Source organism: Sarcophilus harrisii, chromosome 3 (genome assembly GCF_902635505.1).
Source record: "Sarcophilus harrisii chromosome 3, mSarHar1.11, whole genome shotgun sequence".
Lineage (NCBI taxonomy): Eukaryota > Metazoa > Chordata > Mammalia > Dasyuromorphia > Dasyuridae > Sarcophilus > Sarcophilus harrisii.
In genome coordinates this window covers 15544237-15564202 of record NC_045428.1, presented here as the reverse complement: position 1 = coordinate 15564202, position 19966 = coordinate 15544237, and the positions used below count along the sequence as shown (strand labels likewise).

Here is a 19966-nt window from a genome sequence, read left to right as displayed (position 1 = left end):
ACCTGAGAGGTTGCTGATGCACTTATGTGATAAAGTTTGATAACATTTACACCATAGTCAGAGAACTTTGCTATCACTATAATTGATTGATAATGACTTCGAAAGGCTACAAAGACTTTTAAAGCCTAATGGAACATCAGCTTCTTAATCTTCCATAATTTAAAATATTAATGTGATTTCCAGTCAATTCTATCACCAGAAAATACAGAGTTTAAGTAGTTCTGAGCAAAATATTTAGTGTTCTTATTCAGGAAATTAAAAATTACTTAAAAGAATCCATTAATTTTCATTTAAAAAAGGAAAAAATAACCCTAATGTGGAGGAAAAATAAAATAGTGTTTCTTTTAGAATTTCAACAGTGAATGAACAAGGTTAAATTTCCAAAGTGATGCTCTATCCTCCACACGTCCATAAATCTTCCATTGAGGTCACTGGAAAGTCTAGGTATTTAGGGAGTATGGGGTTAGAGGATGACCTTCTATATTCACTGGAGAGCTGGGTCTGACTAGGAGATTTCCTGTCAGGAATATGTGTATTTTGTGTCAGTGTTTGGTATTAGCAGGTTCACTGACTGGGGGAGAAAGCAAGAGATGCCATTAAAATTGTTTTTCCTTACTGTCTGTTATCCCTATTTACTTACTCGATTTTTAGGTTGTCTTTTTGCTCTCCCTTAAAACGTTTTCTTCAAATGATGTATTTATACAGCTCAGATTATAGCGTTCAAAGGTTTAGAATGAAAAAGAAATCTCTTGCCAACTGTGCATTCTCCAGAATTGCTTCTGTGGACATTTGATGAATGTGATAATCTAGCAGGAACTCAGGAGCTTGTTTGTAGGCTGATTTGTGTATAAGTAAACCTGACTTGCTAAAAGTTACTCATTGTGAAGCAAGTGGTTAGCAGTAATTCCAGGAGAATGCAAGCTCCCGAGGGTGGGACTGATTCATTTTTATCTTTGTGACTCCTTTGCCTGGCACAGTGCCTTGTATATATAGAAAGCACTTAATACTCGGTGAGTTAGGTTGTTATTGAATTGGTATATAGAAGCCAAGATTTGTTGATAATTTCCTTAAATAATAATAATAATCTGTGAACCTTTAAGAGATTTTGTTCTCTCCTTTGCGATCCTAGGAGCAGAGTCATAATTTAGGGGGTAAAGACAAGATAAAAACAAACAAAAAACATAACAAAGCCTAACTGAACATGGGAGAAAGTAGCCCTTGTTTATTTTCACAGGATAATGAGATAATCATATATTTTCTTCTGAAATGGGACTAGATGCCTCCACTATCAACAAGCTCACCGTCATCCCTTCCCCTCTTTCAATAAACAAATTTGATTTTTGTACAGAAGCTCTATTATCTCCTGAATGGAAAGAATAGTATGAAAGGGAACCATGTTGACCAGAAGATGGAGAACTAGGGAATTGGCTCCTCAGCCTAGTTCTGTCCCCTAGCTATATGAGCCATGTCCCTGTTCCCAAACCTTGTAGACTTCAGTTTTCTCATCTGTAGAAGGAGAACTACATTTAGAGAATCAGAGGACCTGGGTTCAAATCTCAATTCTGTTACTTGTGACTTTGGACAATTTGCCCAGCCTGTTTGCGCCCCAGGATCTTTCTCTGTTAAACGAGGGATCTCTAAGTCCCTTCTAAATTATCTGCTTCTAAGTCTTTCTGCCCAAAGCAGAGTAGATTAGAAAATCAGTTAAGGTTTGTCAGCTCTAAAATCCCACAACTCTATGAGTTATAATGAAAATCACTCTCTGTAAAACAAAGCAAGATTTCTAAGCCCTGGCCAATGGCCAGCATTTCAAATCATGTCCCCTTTCCTCAAAGCAAATTCTGCTATGACAAATTTGGACAGTTCCTTGGAATCCGTTGCAATCAAGCCCCATTGTATGATTTTGTTCTTACCATTTCTTCTTGGAATGGCCACATGAGGTGTGAGGCAGGATATGGAAGCATTTGGTATCACTATTTGTCATACTCGAGGACAAAAGAATAAATCTGCTCTCAGGGGGGCTCCACATACTCATGTGGAAATTATTGAAAGTTCTAGGGCTCTAGGACTCTGTGACAGCCCCTAAGATTCTGAGACACTGAAAATGGGCTACATTTGAGCAATTTCTTCATTTTTGCACATGGATAGGATTTAAGGCACTTTTACTCATCAATAAGAATGTGACATATCAAAGGCAAATATTAGAACAGCATACAAGCGATTTATTACACATCTGTTAATATCATCCCAGTCTAGGGCCTCGAAGGCTAGAACTTCCTGATGTAGTAACTAACGAAAGAATTAAGGAGAAATTTTCTTTAAGAAGATATTTTGTTTAATCTAAGGAGCAAAGATGAGAAAAGAATAACGGGGAGGAGGTAGAATCTTGAAGCATATATAGAATTCTAGCAGACCTCAAATGCTTGGCTTTGTCTTCTGTTTATACTAATCCAGTCTGGGAATAGAAAATATGAAGTGTCCAAAGACAAAGGCCCCAACTGCCTTCTTCTAAGTCCCTCTGACTATCTTGGTCTGATCTTCTCTCACCATCGTTTGAAAATTTAAGTTTAAATCTAAACAATTTTAAGTACAAAATCGCATTTACTGAAAAATACCTTAAATATGTTTTGGTTAAGAAAATCAAAGTCATTATTTTCTAATGTTAGAACTTTAGCCCCTTTTTGTCCAGACTGTCAACCTGTCTTACACAGGTGCCTGGCTCCCTAGCTGTTACTTACCTTTATTGCTTAACTTGAATACAAAAAGGTCAACAACAATAAAGGCCACGGTGATTTTCAATGTTCCAAAGGGTTTAAGGCACAGATATGAGACATCCTTGTGACAGTGAGGTCACGAGCTCTGAAAACAATTTAAGTTAAGATTCCTGGGAATTATTTATCCCAGGATAAAGTGCTTTCCTTCTCTCCATGAATGATCATTCGATGAATATGATTCATTTCACTTAAAAAAAAGTCCAAAGCACTGCCTTCTTTAGAAGACGAGATCCATCTCTGTGCATTACAGGAAAAAGAAAAGAGTCTCCAGCTTGACAATTTCTGCTGTGATCTCTAAAAAACTATACGTTTGGGTCAGACCTACATATGACAAGTAGCCTGCTGGGCTACCCACGACTTGATTTCCTGAGCAACTTTTGAGTTCAGTTCTTGGCTTCTTGGAAAATGAGACTACAAAATCGATCCACTGATTTGCTTTTTTTTTTTTTTTTTTTTAAATCGAGCTCCCAAATCTTAATCTCTGAAAATCTGGTCCTTTATAAAAAAAAGATCCCAACTGCCCTCTCTCCATTTCTCTCCATGTCCCTTTGACTCTCTGGGGCTGATCTTCTCTCACGATTGTTGGAGAATTCAAGTTAAACCTAAAGCCCTCTAGCTCCTTAACACCCTCAGCTGGGGAGCCCCGGGGTGCCGCATGTGGAACCTTGCTGGGCCGCTCATCGGGGCTGGTTACTCAGCCTCTTCTGCAGGATCACAGCTATTCGTCTCCTCGTTTCGTTGACTGAGGACGCCTTTCCCCTGGGAGGCCTGGGGATGGGGAAGCTCGCGACAACATTGCTCCCTCCCGGGGACTTGTTCTGGCTCCGGGACTTAGGGGCCTTGGAGACGCAATGCAGGATGGGGATTTTGATTCCTCTCCCAGGAAGTGGGCAGGAGTGGCTTTTGTCTCCATTGCTGACCATCGAAGTGGGGGAGGTTAGGTTGCCCTGACTGAGAGAAGAGCGGGATAAAGGGAAGCTCCCATTGAGCTTCTGGAGCTCCAGCAGCTGCTCACGGGCTTGGCTCAGAGCTTCAGTCAGTTGGAAGCGTTCTTCACACTCTCTCCTCACTGTTTCCTGCAGAAAAGTGGTCTGAAAATGGGAAAGAGAGAGCCCGTCTTAAGTGGGGGCGCCCGAAGCTGGCTGGGGGGCAACACATCTAGACAAGCAACTGGGAGCCAGAGCTTGGACTTCTCACTCCCTCTGCCATCCAGAAGGACCCGAGAGGCTCCTGAGAGAGGGGGCTTCAGAGACCCTCCAGTCCAGCCTCCTCCCTTCACTAAGGGTTAAGTCCCCTAAGTCCCCCAAGTCCCCCGAGCCTGACTTTGCACTAAGTTCTGGAAGAGGCTTAATTGGGGTCATCCAGCTACTCCCGGAGAAAAGCAGGACTAGAACCCACATGTTCTTGATCAGCCCCAGACACTGTATTTTACTTTGAGGGAAATGACCAAGCAATCTACTTTTAGGAAAGCTTATTGTGTCCAGTGAATTGAAAGCCACAGAGGAAAAGTTGGTGTTTCTATCTCTCCACCCATCTCATGCTATCTAGCCCATCTAGTTTTTTATGGATACACCCATCTCATACTATCGCACCCATTTTATCTATCCACCTATCTATCTAGATTTGCAGTCTAGGAAAAAAAAAGGTTCAGATCAACATCTCAACGTCTCATCTTAAAAGACAAGAGAGACACAATTTGTGTCTATATTATTTGTGTATATGTATGAACCCTATATATCACACACCACACACATACATACATATATAAATTTTTAAACTATTCCGAGACAATGCTGTCTCCTGGAATTAGTTCAAGGTCATTATAAGAAATGGTATTTATATAAAAAAGAGTTTTTATTATATAAAACTGAAAAGATTTTGTTTTACGCTACACACCCACCAGCCTGGTAAAGATGGCCAAAAAGGGGATAATGACAGTTGTTGGAGGGGCTGTGGGAAACAGGCACACCGGGAAGCTCGGGGATAGACATGGAGTCCCAAAGACCAGAGTTCATATTATGCCTCAGACAGCTGCTTGACCCCAAGTATCACTTAACCTCTCTGTACCACGATTTTTTCATCTGTAAAACGAGGCCATCTGTGGTTCCTTACAGCTTCCCATCAGGGACCCCATGACCCCATACTGCCCTGCTCTTGCACTGTAAATTGCTTGAAGCACTCTTGAAAGTAATTTGGAATTGTACTCCACATGCCAGATGAGTTATCTATGCATACCATATAGCCCAAATAGATCAAAGAGAGAAAGCACTTGTATGAACAACAATATTTATCATAGCACTTTTGAACAAAAAAAAAAAATAGACTGGAAAAACAGATGAACAAATGGTGGCGCACAAAAACGATGAACTATTATTCTCCCTAAGAAACTACAAAAGGAGCAGATTCAGAAAAATCTGGGAGAACTTTTATGAAATGACTCGAGCAGAAATGTTTCAGGTAAACAGAACTGGAAAAACAATTTATACAACACCATTAAAAAACAACAGTGGAATTTGTGAATTAGGATCAATACAGTAACTATTGTGAAAAATGGTATATATTCTTTAGAAATAAGCTGTCCATAATAGAGACTCATGATATCATATATAATAGTTCATACATAGCTATTAAAATTTAAAATTGCAAACTTTTGGAACACCTTGTATAAAGAAACCTATATGCTTGTCTCTGTTCCAAATGAACAAAGCCATTCATTCATTCATTCATTCAAGGTAAGATATCTGAAAGCAAAGAGGCAAATTTGACCTTATTGAGGTCACAATGATAGTGAATAAAATAAAAAAAAATTGGAAAAATATGTATATTTGTACAAACATATACACATATAAATACAGACATATCTATGCATACATATGTATATCTACCTATGGCACTGGAAGGCGACTTCCATTTTCTCCATTTCAAAGAAATAAAGTTAATAAAATTGAATGAGGGTAAAGTAATGTTGACTATTAAGGGAACAGACTTCTGTGAGGTAACTCAGGGATCAGAGACAGGGAGTGGGCAGACAACATGGTAGAAACACCTGAGCTAAAATAAAGGGGGGAAAGAAAAGTGATATCATCAGAATATACCAAAGACAAGGAGGAGAGGAGGGAATGGATGAGGAATCACAAGTCTGTCATGGAGGATGGATAGTGGGACATTTTCCATTATATAGACATCTTCCAGAATAGAGATTCTTAACTGTTTTTGGGTCATGGACTTCTTGGGTGGTGTGGAGAAGTCTGGAGACCCCTGCTCAGGAATCTCAGAAGGGTTCTCAGAAGAATGCCTTTAAATGGTCTTAAACAAAATATGTATGGTTACCAAGGAAACCGCTTACACCAAAATAGTTTTGAATATTAAAAAATAAACATAGACCTCAGGTTAAAAATTTATGTTGGATATTTAGAAAGATCTCTCTCTCTCTCTCTCTCTCTCTCTCTCTCTCTCTCTCTCTCTCTCTCCCCCCCCAGTCTCTCCCTCCCTTCCTCTCTTTCCCTTCCTTCCTCCCTTTCTCCCTCCCTCCCCCCTCTCTATCCTCAAACACAAAGTAGGCAACTATTTTGTGTTTTCCTTAAGAATAATTTTAATCTTCTAAAGGTACAGGAGACAACATTAGGAACTTCAATTCTGGATAATCAATCATGCATTTAGAATGTAAGAATTGTAAGACACCTTAGGAGTAATCTGGTCCAAGCCCCTAATTCAATAGATGGGGAAACTGAGCTTTGAAAAATAGAAATATCTCATCAAAAGCCACAGCCATAGTGAGTGGAAGAGCTAGAATTTGAACCTAGGTCCTCTGATCCCAAATCCAAAGTTCTTACTATCACAGCAATGCCTCCCACAGATTCTCACCAAGAAAGAGGAACTTGTTTGGGAATGGAAATGATAGAAGCCTTGGGAAGAAGTTATGATTGATGAGAGGAAAACCATAGGGTGACATGAACCTCAAATTCGGGGAGAGCAGATTTCAAAGGGTTCAAAAAAGAGTCAAGTAAGATCCAATAGCCTAAAATTATACAGGGAAAGTCAGCCTAAGGGGGTTGGGAAACATCAATAAATAAAATTCTGAAGACAGAAAGAAAAACAATTAGGAAAAGGAACAGTATTGTTTTTGTTTTTAAGAAAGAAGCTATTGGATCTGGCCATCCTCAGCAATGAGATGAACCAAATCCGTTCCAAGGGAGCAGTAATGAACTGAACCAGCTACGTCCAGAGAAAGCACTCTGGGAGATGACTAAAAACCATTACATTGAATTCCCAATCCCTATATTTTGCCCACCTGCATTTTAGATTTCCTTCACAAGCTAATTGTACAATATTTCAGAGTCCGATTCTTTTTGTACAGCAAAATAGCTGTTTGGTCATGTATACTTATTGTGTATCTAATTTATATTTTAATACATTTAACATCTACTGGTCATCCTGCCATCTTAGGGAGGAGGTGGGGGGAAGGAGGGGAAAAATTGGAACAAGAGGTTTGGCAATTGTCAATGCTGTAAAGTTACCCATACATATAACCTGTAAATAAAAGGCTATTAAAATAAAAATTAAAAAAAGAAAAAGAAAAAGAAAAAGCTACTATTATAAAAACAAACAAAAAAAGAAAGAAGCTATGTAGATGCAAAAGAGATTCAATGGCCAATTTCGTTTGGAAGGAAAAGACAGATAAGGAAGATGGAGGGCAAGGGCAAGTCATAAAGTGTCATTTTTGTCCTTTAACCCACAACCCTGCACCCAGGACAAAGCACGATGCCTACAATTTGGTTGGTATTTAATAAATATATAATATATAAATATATTTAAATAAATAATAGTCTAATAATAAAAGTGAATTGAGAGATTGTCACAGCTCTGTAAGAAGAGTCCAGAGGACTCATGTTCAGAATTTGTGGGGGTTTCCAAGGAAAACCAAGGATAATGAAAAGGCTTTTTTCTCTAACTATACCAGTAGAAAGATGCATCTCTTGGGGTGACTGGGACAATGGGAAACACTTGTTCTAATTTTGCTCTTGTTTTCTTTTCCAAGGAGAAAGATCTGTGGACTGAAGAGAACAGAATAAAGATAGCCCATCGGGAGTTGATCCCAAAGATAGGGTGATAGTAAGGGAACAATTAGCCGCCCTTGAGTTCAATCAGATGGATGACATCCAATGAGGCTAAAAGGACTGGAAGATGTGATTGCTGAACCAGTGTTATTAATTTTTTAAAGGTTTTGAGTTATAGAAGAAGAATTACAAGCCTGGAAAGGCGCTAATGGTGCTTGATTGTCAAAAAGTGAAAAGAAGAGATTCTTCAAACTAAATACCAGTGAGACTGACTTTAATTCCTGGCAAAAATTCTAGAAGAAATTCTTAAAGGGATGGTTAAATGTCTAGAAAAGAAATGATCACAGATATCCATAATGGTTTTTATCAAGAAGACATGATAAACTAAGCTTATTTCCTTCCCCTTCCCCATTAATAGAATTACTAGATTGGTCTCTAAGGGGAATATTGTGGAACAAGCTTATCTACATGTTATTAGAGCAATTCATAATGTCTTTCATGAAATTCTAGTTGACGAGATGGAGACATACACTAGAAAAGTAACATTAGGTGGAGTTGGAAATGGTTGGATGACTGAACTCAGAAAGCAGCTATTAATGGGTCACTGTCATCTTGGAAGGAAGTTTCTGGAGGAGTGTCTTGGGGATCTATTGTTGGCTTTGTGCTGTTTGACATTTTTATACATGACTTAAATGAAGGCATTGATGTAATTCTCATGCTTTCATCAACTGCCTTAAGTCTCTCTCCACTCTGATCCATCTTCCACTCCTCTGGCAAATTCTTTTTCTAAAAACAGGTCAGTCAGTATCATTCCCCTATTAATAAACTCCAGTGATTTCCCATTATCTCCAGGTTCAAATATAAAATCCCATGGTTTTTAAAGTCCTTTATAACTTGGTCCCTTCCTACCTCTCTAGTCGTCTCAAACATGTACTCTGTAATTCAGTGACACCGGCCTCCTAGCTGCTTTCTCTCCACTTGGAGAATTCTCGCTGGCTGTCCTCCAGGGCCACAATGTTCTCCTCTCATCACCATCTCTTGGCTTCCTGGTTTCCTTCAAGTTCCAGCTAAAATTCCATCTTACACAAGGAACCTTTCTAAATCCCCTTAACTTAGCACTGCCTTTCCTCTGATTGTTTCTATTTTCTCCTGTACACCATGCATATGATGAGACTATGAGCTCTTGGTGATAGCAGAGAGTCTTTTGTCTTCCTCTTTATTCCTAGCACTTAGTACCACCTCTGACACACAGACAACTCTTAAATAAATGTTTGTTGACTTGGTTTGACAAATTTACAGATGATGCACTCAGTGCCAGGAGGGAGAGCCAATACTTTGGATGACAAAGTCAAGCTCTAAAAGAACTTAGCAAGCAGGAGGAGACTAATGATAGCTTTTAAAAGGGAGAATTGTGATCTCTTACACTTGCTACAAAAATTCAATTATACTTATCACACGGGGCAGAGTATGGCTAAACAGTTTACATGAAAAAGACCTTGGGCTTTTAGCAAGTTAAATTCACTGTGAATTAACTGAGTAGTAAGGCAGCTAAGAATGGATTCTACCTTCAGTGACAGAAGTAGAGTCCAGACAGAGAGGGCAGGGAGAAATCTGTATTACTCTGCTCTGGTCAGACTACACTGAGAACACTATATTCCTTCCTAGGTATCATCTTTTAAGAAGGATGTTAATAAAATCTGGAGGAAGGCTGTTAGTGCTGTAAAAATGCCAGCAGTGGCGATTAGTCATCCCAATGCCAATTTAAAGGATCCTAAAAGTTGAGGTTATCTGGGTCTTACTTTCCTCCTCTGTAAAAGAAGAAGATCGACATAAATGGTGCAAAAGGGCCCTTTTAACGCTAGACATAGTATTCCGCCATCAATCCAATCCACCGGGCTCCTCTTGTGTGGGAACCTCCTGGATGTTCCCAACACGGGAGGCTTCAGAATCATGAGAAAAGGATGATCATGAGTGGGACCAAAGACTGTGTCATATGGCGACAATAAGTTGGAAGACCTTGGAGAGATCAAATGTGGATGATGTGACTGGTATCTTCAGATAAGAGGACTGAAGGGCTGTCATGTGATTAGTTCAGGTTGCTTCCAGTGGTGACCATCTTTGGAGGTCTTGGAGGAAAGACTGGATGGCCACCTTTCAGCAGGGTGGATAGAAGGATTTGTTTGGGACTTGGACTATGTGGTCCCTGAAAAATCTGAACTTTATCAGCTGGCTCTCTCCTTTCTTACTCAGTCCCTGAAAACCTTGTGGAAAATGACTGAATTTAATATTTTATTAACAGATAAGAATGCGAGATAACATTTGCTTGGCTTTCTATCACACTACAGCGATCAGAAACATTCTAAAATGCCCAAATGGTCCCGCCCAAGTTTTCTCAAATATAACAGTACCAAGCTACCTATGAAAGAAGTCTCTCATTTTGTTCTTTATCTACCATTTAAATCCATTGGTAAAGTCTGATCATAATATTTATGAAGTGTTGGCTCAAACATGATCAGACTTAAGTGACTAAATAGAACTGAGATAAAAAGTCCCTTAGTTGAGACTGCAAAGAAAACTGATAGTTGCTAACAGTGGGGTCAATGGATCAATGACAAAAAGAGTAAGTGGGATGATCTTGTCAAATGAAGTGAAGGATAATGAGCTCTCATTAAAGGAAAAGTCAAATCTCTCAACTGACAAAAATTTGTCTCAAAAGGAAATAATAGAACTATACAGAAACTTGTTCAGGACAAAGCACTGGAGCAACTTCCAGACTAAGAAATTAAAGCTAAATATAGTCTTGCAAAAAAAAAAATGCTTTAAGCTAATATTGATTAAAGAAATGCAAGTTTAAAAAGTCTGAGGAACCACCCCATCCCTATTAGATTGACCGGAAAAGAATGATGGATGTGGGAAAACAGATATTAATGCATTATTGGTGGAATTGTGCACTGATCCCCGACCATTCATTCTTAAGAGCAATTTGGAACTCTGCCCAAAGAGTTACAAAACTGTGTGTGCCCTTTGATTCATCAGGGCCATTTACTAGCTCTTGTCTCTCCAAGAAATCATAAAAAAGGGAAAAGGGCCCACACGTGCAAAAACATTTGTGGCAGCCCTTTTTGTGGTGGCAAGAAACTGGGTGGATGCCCATCAGTTGGGGAATGGCTGAATAAGTCATGGCAGATGAAGTAATGGAATACTATTGTTCTATAAGAAACGATCAGCAGGCTGATGTCAGAAAGCTTGGAAAGACTTACATGACCTGATACAAAACCAGAAGAACATTGTATATAGTAACAATAATATTGGGCGATGATCAACTATGATAGACTGAGCTCTTCTCACCAATACACTGATCTAAGACAATTCCAATGGCTTGGAATGGAAAATGCCATCTGCAAGCAGAGAACTATGGAGACTGAATGCAGATTGAAACACACTTTTTTCACTTTTTCTTTCTTGTGTTTTTCCCTTTGGTTCTAATTTTTCTTTTTTTTTCTTTTTTTTTTTTTAGGAGATTAGCATAAGGTACTCTATTAAGAAGGGGGTGGGGGGTGTGCGCCAGAGTGTGATCAGAAGATCAATAGAATATATGCTAAAATTTTAGTTGGAATTTCTATGTGGTATTACCTATCTTTTTGCTTTGGTCACACATAAACACACAATGCTTCAGTTCTGAAAATTAATGTGGGGCAATATTAGTTTAGCTAGCATCTGCATCAAACTAATATTCAACACTATTAATATAAGAACTGTTTTAATATCAAATTTTTCTGCACTCTACTACAAACTGCTGTCTTCTGGCTTAAATACTATCCGTGAATAGGAAAAGAAAATTCTGTTACTAAGTATTTCTATTTCATTTTGTAGTATTCATGAGAAAAATACTGAATGGCCATAATGAAGACAGTTTTGGGGGTTCCCACAAGTTATACCAAAAATTCTGGGAAGCTGGGCTTAGGCCGTGCATAGTATGGCAACAGAAATCATCATGAATAAATATATTTGTACACTGTAATCAAGTCTTCACTGCAAGCCATACTTGTAGTGGTTTTTCTTTTCCAAACTTTTTGGCTATTCTCCTTTCCAAAAAGAGAATGATGCTTGAGGTCCAGCACCTTGATAATGTTATGCTTTAGTAATAAGCAGTGTGCTTTTTGTGGATGAAAACCTGAGGGAGGAGGGGCCGGGACTGGGCGGCTGGACCGTCCTGGCCAAGAGCGAATTCGTCCCTAATCCCTACTCAAGTCGCGTCAGGAGATCCTAAGCGGCATCCATGACCCTGGAGCTCGCTCCTGGTTCTAATTTTTCTTTCACAATATGCTTAACATGGAAATATGTTTAAAATGATTGCACACATTTAATCTATATCAGATTATTTGTTGTCTCGAGGAGGGAAGAAGGAAGAAGAAAAGGGAAAAAATGGATTCAAAATCTCACAAAAATGAATGTTGAAGATTATCTTTACATATAATCGGAAAAAAATGAAATATTATTAAGTGGGGAAAATTAAAAGGAAAAAACCAAACCCCGGGGTCATTCTAGGCAATGACATTCCAGTCTAGGTTAAGCTGAAAAGTTTCTAAAAATCTCTCTGCAGAGTCTAGAGAACAAACTGGGTCTTTGCTGCCAATATTTCTCAGAATTCACTTGAATGGTAGGGGCTAACTGTCCTCAGATGAAGGCCCCCTGCTCTGCAACTTATTCTTCAAGGTTATTAGTTTCCAGGGCAAAAAAATTAGTTCTACTTCTCCTATTCTTTCTTGGAACCAGGAGGTCTCTCTGAACTGAAGATTGAAGGGCTGAGAAAGCTAGTTATGCCCATTTCTATTCCTGTCTCTTACTGCTGGGGTGAAAGCAGCTAAACAGCCCTTTGGAAACTGTCGTCTTCTACAAACTGGAGACCGTAACTCAGTTGTGCCCTACAGGAAGGATCTAGGATTACAGTTCATCTTGTCTTGAAAAGCAATGAGAAAGGGGATATTTTAGGCTCATACTTAGGGATGGGGTGATGGGATATGAGTAGGAGACTTGATGGCTGCAGCTTCTAGATACTTCAGTGGGATCATTCATGACAAGAAGGAGAAAATTAGCTTCTCCTCACACTAAATTGCGTATCTTCCTGGGCAAGGAGATAATCTAGTCTTCAAAATTGCCCAGAGTCATTTTTTAAAGGTCATGTTTTCATTTGGAAGACATGGACAGCACAGACCAAGCCAGAATATGCTCAGTTTGACTTATGAAATTAACAGCTTAAATTCCAGTAGACTTGGGATGGAAAATGCAAATCACATCCAGGGAGAGAACTATGGAGACTGAATGTGGATCCAAGCGTAACATCTTCACCTTTTAATTGTTTTTTTCTTTGTTTTTTTTCTCCTCTTGATCTGATTTTTCTTGCACAACATGACAAACATGGAAATATGTTTAAAAGGATAGCACATTTTTAACCTGTATCAGATTGCTTGCTGTCTTGGGGAGGGAGAAAAATTTGGAACAAAGCTTTGAAAAAATGAATATTGAAAACTATCTTTACTTTTTTGTTTTTTCACTTTTTTACTTTACTATTTTGGAAAAAATACTATTGAGGAGGAAAAATTAACAGCTTAAAAAAGTGAGAAGAATAGGATCCAAATTCTTTAATGCACTTAAGATCTTAAAAAAGCCTTTAGTGAATTTAGTTTGGTAAAAGACAATAAGCAGATCTCATCTAAATTGGAAATCAAAACCATTCAATTCATTTCTGAGTAAACGGGTAATTTGAAAACATGGATGCTTAAAATGACTAGATAGTTTTTATTCTTCAAAGAATTAAAAGGTATTTATATGTATCATATCTGGTTTTTTTTTTTTTTGCTATTGTTATACATTTCTGTGATTTTATTGTTAGAGGGAAATCTCCTCATTAATGATGATCAGGCAGCAATTCTGCAACTTGTAATAGTATATAGCCTGAGACAGTGACAGATTAAATGACCTGACTTTGGTCATTCTGCTAGAATGACCTGAACTCAGGGCTTCCTGACCAGAATTCAGGGCTTCTTGACTGCCAAGCCAGCTCATGACCCATCATGCTGTTCTGCTTCTCAAAATACATCTCTATCTGGTCCTGGGCCTCTGAACCCCAGGTCCATGAAAAAAAGATTAGGAACACATTTGATGATTGCATTTCAGAATAATTGGTTTCTTCTGTAATCCTCCTATAAATGTATAGGATTTATAAACATTTATACATTTTTAAACATGATTCTGAAAAAAGGGTTTATAGATGTTACCAAAATGCCCAAGGATTCCAAAATGTAAAAAAACAAAAGTTAAAAACACTGGGAAATGTTAATAACTAGTAAATTGAATTCAATCCCTAGGCTACTAAGTAATTTTCTCCCCAAGGGATTCCTTGTAATCTGATAACCTGAGCATCATATTTAACCCATAAACCCAGGGCAAGGGTCCTTACTTTTGAAAATCTTCCAATGCCTCAAGGCTGCTTTGGAAAGAACTAGGTCTGTGTCATATCTAAAATGAGGTCCATGTTGGATGTGTTTTAAGCATAATTTAATTTTACTCCAACCAGAAAGGTTATAAAAATTATATAGAAGAAAAATTATAGATAAATGTCAAAAGGAAAAGAGGATTTTTCCATCTGTCTAAGATTTTTTATATTAAAAAATGGCCAACTTTCCATACTTGCTGTAGATGGTTTTTTTTTTTAGAGTTTTCTCATTTTTTCCTGTAGAAAACGGAGTTATTTTCAATTCTGAAAGAAAAAATGAGGTGAGAAAAGAGAAATAGCTTGCTGAGCAACTTGATCATTCTGAAGGTGAGAATCTCATTTGTGGTGGAAAAGCATCTGTGGTGAGTGTAATGGAAGACTAAGGCAAGAAAGAAAGCCTTCAGTGTCGTAGCCTTCAAGGAAAGGAATTAGTTCTATCTTAATCCATTCTTGGCCCTCTGAACTCACGGCAGGACCGTGAGTAGGGAGCTCCCAGTTCTAGTTTTGTCTCCGTCACTGACCAAGACAATCTCTGAAATCCTTCCAATAGCCACGTCTGTTTTTCTTCTTCTCCAAATGGGGATCATAAAAACTTAGCTTTGCCAAACAAAAAGGTTTTGCGGTGATAATTCATCAGAAACTTGCTGATCAAAAAAATTATGAAATGGTGGACTTGGAGAACCCAGAACCATACGTATTCACTGTCCCACTGGCTCGGATTGGCCCTTGGGGGAAGCACCTCCACGCTGACGGCCAGTAGCCACCCAGGTGGAAGAAGTGGCCCCCGGGAGCCACAATGACTTAAAGTGACATTTCCAGGTAACTGGACAGTTGCAGGATGGACAGTTAGAAGGCACTAGAAAACAGCCTGGACAGAGCTGATCCTCCAGAGGGGACGGAAGCTGCGTGTGGAAAAGGGCTTTTTTACAAGAGGCCCTGACAATTGAGCCCTCAGATGCTCAAGTACAGTGACTTACGCCAGTTTAAAGGAACCTCATGGGATATTAAAGTCACATGGGCCCTTAGAGGCCATCCAGACTCTGTCCTCATTTTATAGATGAGGAAACTGAGATCCAGAGAGATGGGATTACTTTTCCAAGGTCATCCAAGGGGTGAGGGAGAGCTCCAGCATTTGAACCCAGGCCCTCTGACTCCCATGGCACCCAACCTCATACCCCCTTGCAGACACAGAGGAAAAGCAACAAAAACTGGAAAAAAACTCCAGGACTGGAGTTCTGACTCCAGAAGTCTCATCCTCATTCCCACTGACTTTTCCCTTGATTCATTTCTCCTGTTTATCCCCTGCTTCCCTCTGCCAAGTTATTTCACTAGAGTCCATCTCCTCTCCTCTCTGCGTTGCTCTCATCTACTTCGTGTTGCCTCTTCCCCTGTGCCATTCCCCTGTCATCATCAGTATTCCCCTCGGACCTCCCCCATTTCTTCCTGGAGCTTCCCCCTCTGGACCGGTACCAGTGGGCGGAACGTTGGAACCCTGCCCTTTTCCTGTGACCTGTTCTATCTCCTCGAGGTCACAGGCAGCCTCCTCTGGCAGGAGGGAGCCCAGTGTCCTCCACATTTGAAATGCATTTCCTGCTTACAGATCATCATCCTGAGATGACTTCCTGAGGCACCTCTAGAGCTTAGTTGTTCCTGAAAGCAGCCAGAAACTTTCACTACCTTATAATGAAAAGCAGCTGGAGCAGAGTCAGCCCACCCTCCCCTTGGCCCAGTTCTATGTCTCTTCCTCCAGGCCAAACCCCAGTCCAGGGGGCTGCACAAAACCCAGCCCACCTCTCCTAAGTCTATTGCTCCATCTCTCCCCCCCCCCCATTATTGATGTCTAAGTGGAATCCCCATCCAGTTACATGGACTCCATCGATATATATCCCCAGCTGATTGGAGGGATGTGCAAAGATGTCCCTTAAATTCACACTCACAAAGAACCCTTGCTGGCAGGGGACTCTGGGTGGCTCTCCTTCCCCAGCCAGTCCAGGCCAGCCTCCGCCTTCTCGGGTAACCCTCATGACAGACAAAACCAGACCCAGCCCCTCCTGCCTGCTTTTTACCCAGTCCTGCCTGGAGGCCGCTCTCGGGTCCCCCTTCTCGCTCTTTGCCCCCTGGTCACAGCCAGTTACCCACCCTCGTCTAAGGGCAGATGAGCAGGATTCCCAGAGCCCAGCTGCCACGACCGCCCTTGGGGGTCCTTCTTTGGCCCAGCTGGCCAGCTGATGCCTTCTCCTGGCCTTCATCTCCTGGGCTCCACTGATTCTCTCCTCCTCCCTTCCCACGGGCGAAGCTCGCCGCTAGTGCCCCAGTGAGAGACGTAGGGCAGGAGTCATGGTCCCACTTTCCAGATGAGCAAAAGAAGTGACTCATGAGGAGTAGGGTTGGAAGCAGAAAGCAGGGCTTCTGCCTCTCGGCCCGGTGTTCTCTCTGCCACAACAGCTGCCTTCTGCTCCTTTCTCCAGTGTAGATCACTAGATTATTTTAGATCATTTTTAGGTGTCCTTCCATGCTGTGGCCACTTTTCATACGCTTTGCTTAACAATCAGACGACAGTAGCTTTTTCTTTCCTTTTTGTCTATTTTTCACCACCCAGTGCCACAATTAGAGTCTCTCCCCTACCTGCATTCATGACCATTAACTGTCCAATGTGCTTGAGGAAATAGACAACTAACACCCAACTGATGCTCGTATTCTTCTTCCCTCCTCTGTCCTTGCTTCGCAGCTCACAAAGTTCTTCCAACAGGATCAAATTTTCCAAATGCAAGAGTTTTCAGGATTAAAGTGCTTCCTTAGTGACCAATATTTCTGAACATCTTAGAAATCACGAGCAGTTTTTATTGTGAAAAGAACTAGACCTTTTCATAATCAAAGAATCCAGCTAGTCACATAGAAATGTAAACATGGCCAAAATGATTAAAAAAGGCAAAAAACCCACCGGAAAAGTGAACTCCTAATAATTCAGGTGGACAGAAAGGGTCGGTACTAAAGGAAAATTACGTAAAGTGCCCCCGCAAGGATTTCTGAAAGGAAAGGACCGTCATCGTCCCAAAAGATCCCCTGGCAGAAGTTCCATTACCCACAGACACCTGAGTAAAAAATGCAAAACGGGGCGTCTCGGCGTTGTAGCTCACCAGATTCGGTTCAGCAGCAGTCGGGAGGCAGAACATTTCAGAGACGGGAGGCAGTTCGGAAATTCTCTTTTGTCTGTAAGGCCAGATTTGAGCTCGGGGCCTCCTGACTCCGGGGCTGACGCTCCCCGCACTGCGCCACCGACCGGCCCAAACCTCCCCCTTTGGAAGAGGTGTCCTGGCTGGGGCTCGCGCTGGGCCCCTCCCCCCACCTCTGCCCCCCCCCCGCCCCTCCCCCCGGCACACTCCCTCTCACCTCCTCCTGGGCCTGCGTGAGCTGCCGCACCAGCTGGGCGTGCTCCTGCGTCACCTTTTCTAGCTCCTCTGACTTCTGCCTCATCTCCTTCCTCAGATCCCCTAAAGCAGAGTCATAGTTGTCCATCTCCCTCCTCAGGCGGGACTCAAACTCTGCCACCAGAGCCTTAAGGCTCTCAATCTCCTCTTCTCTGCACGCGGCTTTTTCCGCGAGGCGCTTCTGGGCTTCCTGCAGCTGCTTCTCGAGCGCGGCAACTTCCGTCCTGAGGTCGTCGGTAGCGCTGGCGATTAAGTCGGCCATCTAGAAGGGAAAGCAACGCTTATTCGGGCTCCCTCACGGCCATTAACGATAGCAGACAGTGCTGTATTTGTCCAGACAAACGGACTGCCGGAAAAACCCCGAACCCTCGGACTCTAGCGTCTTTCTATGCACTTTGACTTTGCCCCTCAAATGCTGCCCAGCTCGGTCTCGAAGAAGCTTCAGGAACGAGCGCGCTCGCCCTCGTGCAGGCTTCGCCGGGGGCGGCCGGGCCTGGTCCAGGAGGCCGCGGCGCCAGGCTTCCGGCGTCCGCGGCTTGTCGGTGGCGCTTGGCCAGGACCGCGGGACGGAAGCGTTCGGGGCTACCTCCCGGAGCCTCGCTCTTCCCCGAGTGAGGCCGCCCCGCCCGGGGCCGGGTTCCGCGTCCGGCCACAGCAGCTCCCGGAGCTACCCGTGCCGAGGACGCCGCCAGGCCTCACGCCCTGCCCGGGAACCTGGGGCCGCCGCGCTTCCCTCACCGGCGCTGCCGGATGCGCGCGGCGCGCAAACTTGGGGGCTAGTCTGGTCTCAGCTCAAAATCTCCCTAATCGGAACGCAGATTGTCGCTTTCCCAACCCGCGGCCCACTGACGCGGAGGGAAGGCGCACCTTCTGTTGCACGAGGGCAAAGTCGGGGAGCCGCGGACTCGGCGCTCCTGGCGAAGCGACACCGAGGGCGCCACACCCGTTATAGAACGGGACCGCCGCGGGCGCAGACAGCGCCCCCTACGGGCGCCGGCTAACGGGGGCGCGGACTCGGCTGCCCGGGCGGCGGCTCCGCCAAATGTCTTCCGCACGTGAAGCGCCCGCGAGAAGGCCGTCGGCCACGGCCACTGTCGGGCAGCTTCCGGCGGCGCGCGCCGCTGCCGACGGGTCTCTGGCGAAGGGGGCGGCGGCTAGTTCCGGCCGTCACCCGGGCCTATGGCCCCGGTGTCCGTCACGGGAACCGCGGGATACGCAACGCGCTGGTTGGGGCCCAGGCCGGCCTTCTGCCCTCGGCCTCTCAGGGCCCCGCCCCCGCTGGTTCTTACACTTGGGACCGCCCTGATTCAGAGCGGCCCTGGGGTCACGCCGGGCGCCCGCCCCTGCCCCCTCCTACCCTGCGGGCGCCAAACTCAGAACCCATCCGCAGGAGAGAGGCAGTTTGCCCTCTGCCCTCTGCCCTCTGCCACCTCCTACCCTGAGGGCGCCAAACCCAGAACCCACCGGCAGGAGGCAGCCTGCCCTCTGCCCTCTGCCACCTCCTGCCCTGCGGGTGCCAAACCCAGAACCCACAGGCAGGAGAGAGGCAGCCTGCCCTCCGCCCTCCGCCCTCCGCCCTCGCCCTCGCCCTCCGCCCTCCGCCCTCGCCCTCCCCCCGCCGCCCTCGCCCTCCCCCCGCTACAAACCTTCTTCTGGAGCCTCTCCTGCTCCTTCTGGCACTGTCTGACAACTTCCTGGTGCTTCTCCCTTTCGATGGCGAGCTCCAGGTTGGCCTCCTCCTTCAGCCGCAGAGCTTGCTCCCGGTACTCGGCGCTGTGCCGGGCCCGCTCCTTGCTCAGCTCCGCTTCAAGCTGCAAAGGGCGCACAGACAGACGCTCGTTTTCTCGGCCGCGCGGGGCATCACCTATTTGTGCAAACTTCGCTTCCCGGTGAAAAGGGAATGGTCAGAGGTCAGGGGGTGGCCGAGGGCTTCCGGCCGGGTGACCCCAAAGGGCCCCGGGGCGGGGCGGACCTCGCGGGCTGCGCCCGAGGCCCCGGAATAACGGAACCCCCGGCCCATCCAGAAGGGGCAGAGCCAGGCCCCGGGACGCGTCCACGGGCAAAGGCTGGGAGGAGGAGCAGACCCCAAAGGGACGCCCGGGGTGCCCAGGGGACAGTCAGGACGAGAAGGCCCCCGGCCTCCGGGACGCAAACGCCTGCCCAGCGCCGCCGGAAGAGGGAGCGAGAAGTAGCGATAAGCGGACTGGACGC

At 43.7% G+C, this 19966-nt stretch overlaps 1 protein-coding gene across 1 annotated transcript in view; it reads right to left on the bottom strand.

The window, feature by feature from the left end:
* Positions 1–3210: 3210 nt before the first annotated feature.
* The window catches only part of LEKR1 (leucine, glutamate and lysine rich 1), a 164465-nt gene continuing 147709 nt past the window's right edge, over positions 3211–19966 (bottom strand). The window contains exons 11-13 of the mRNA XM_003766208.4: positions 19402–19566; positions 17718–18017; positions 3211–3865 (exon numbers count right to left, since the gene is read on the bottom strand). Of these exons, the coding sequence (XP_003766256.1) occupies positions 3452–3865; positions 17718–18017; positions 19402–19566 (879 nt within the window). The 3' untranslated portion in view covers positions 3211–3451. The remainder of the gene's footprint in view (positions 3866–17717; positions 18018–19401; positions 19567–19966) is intronic.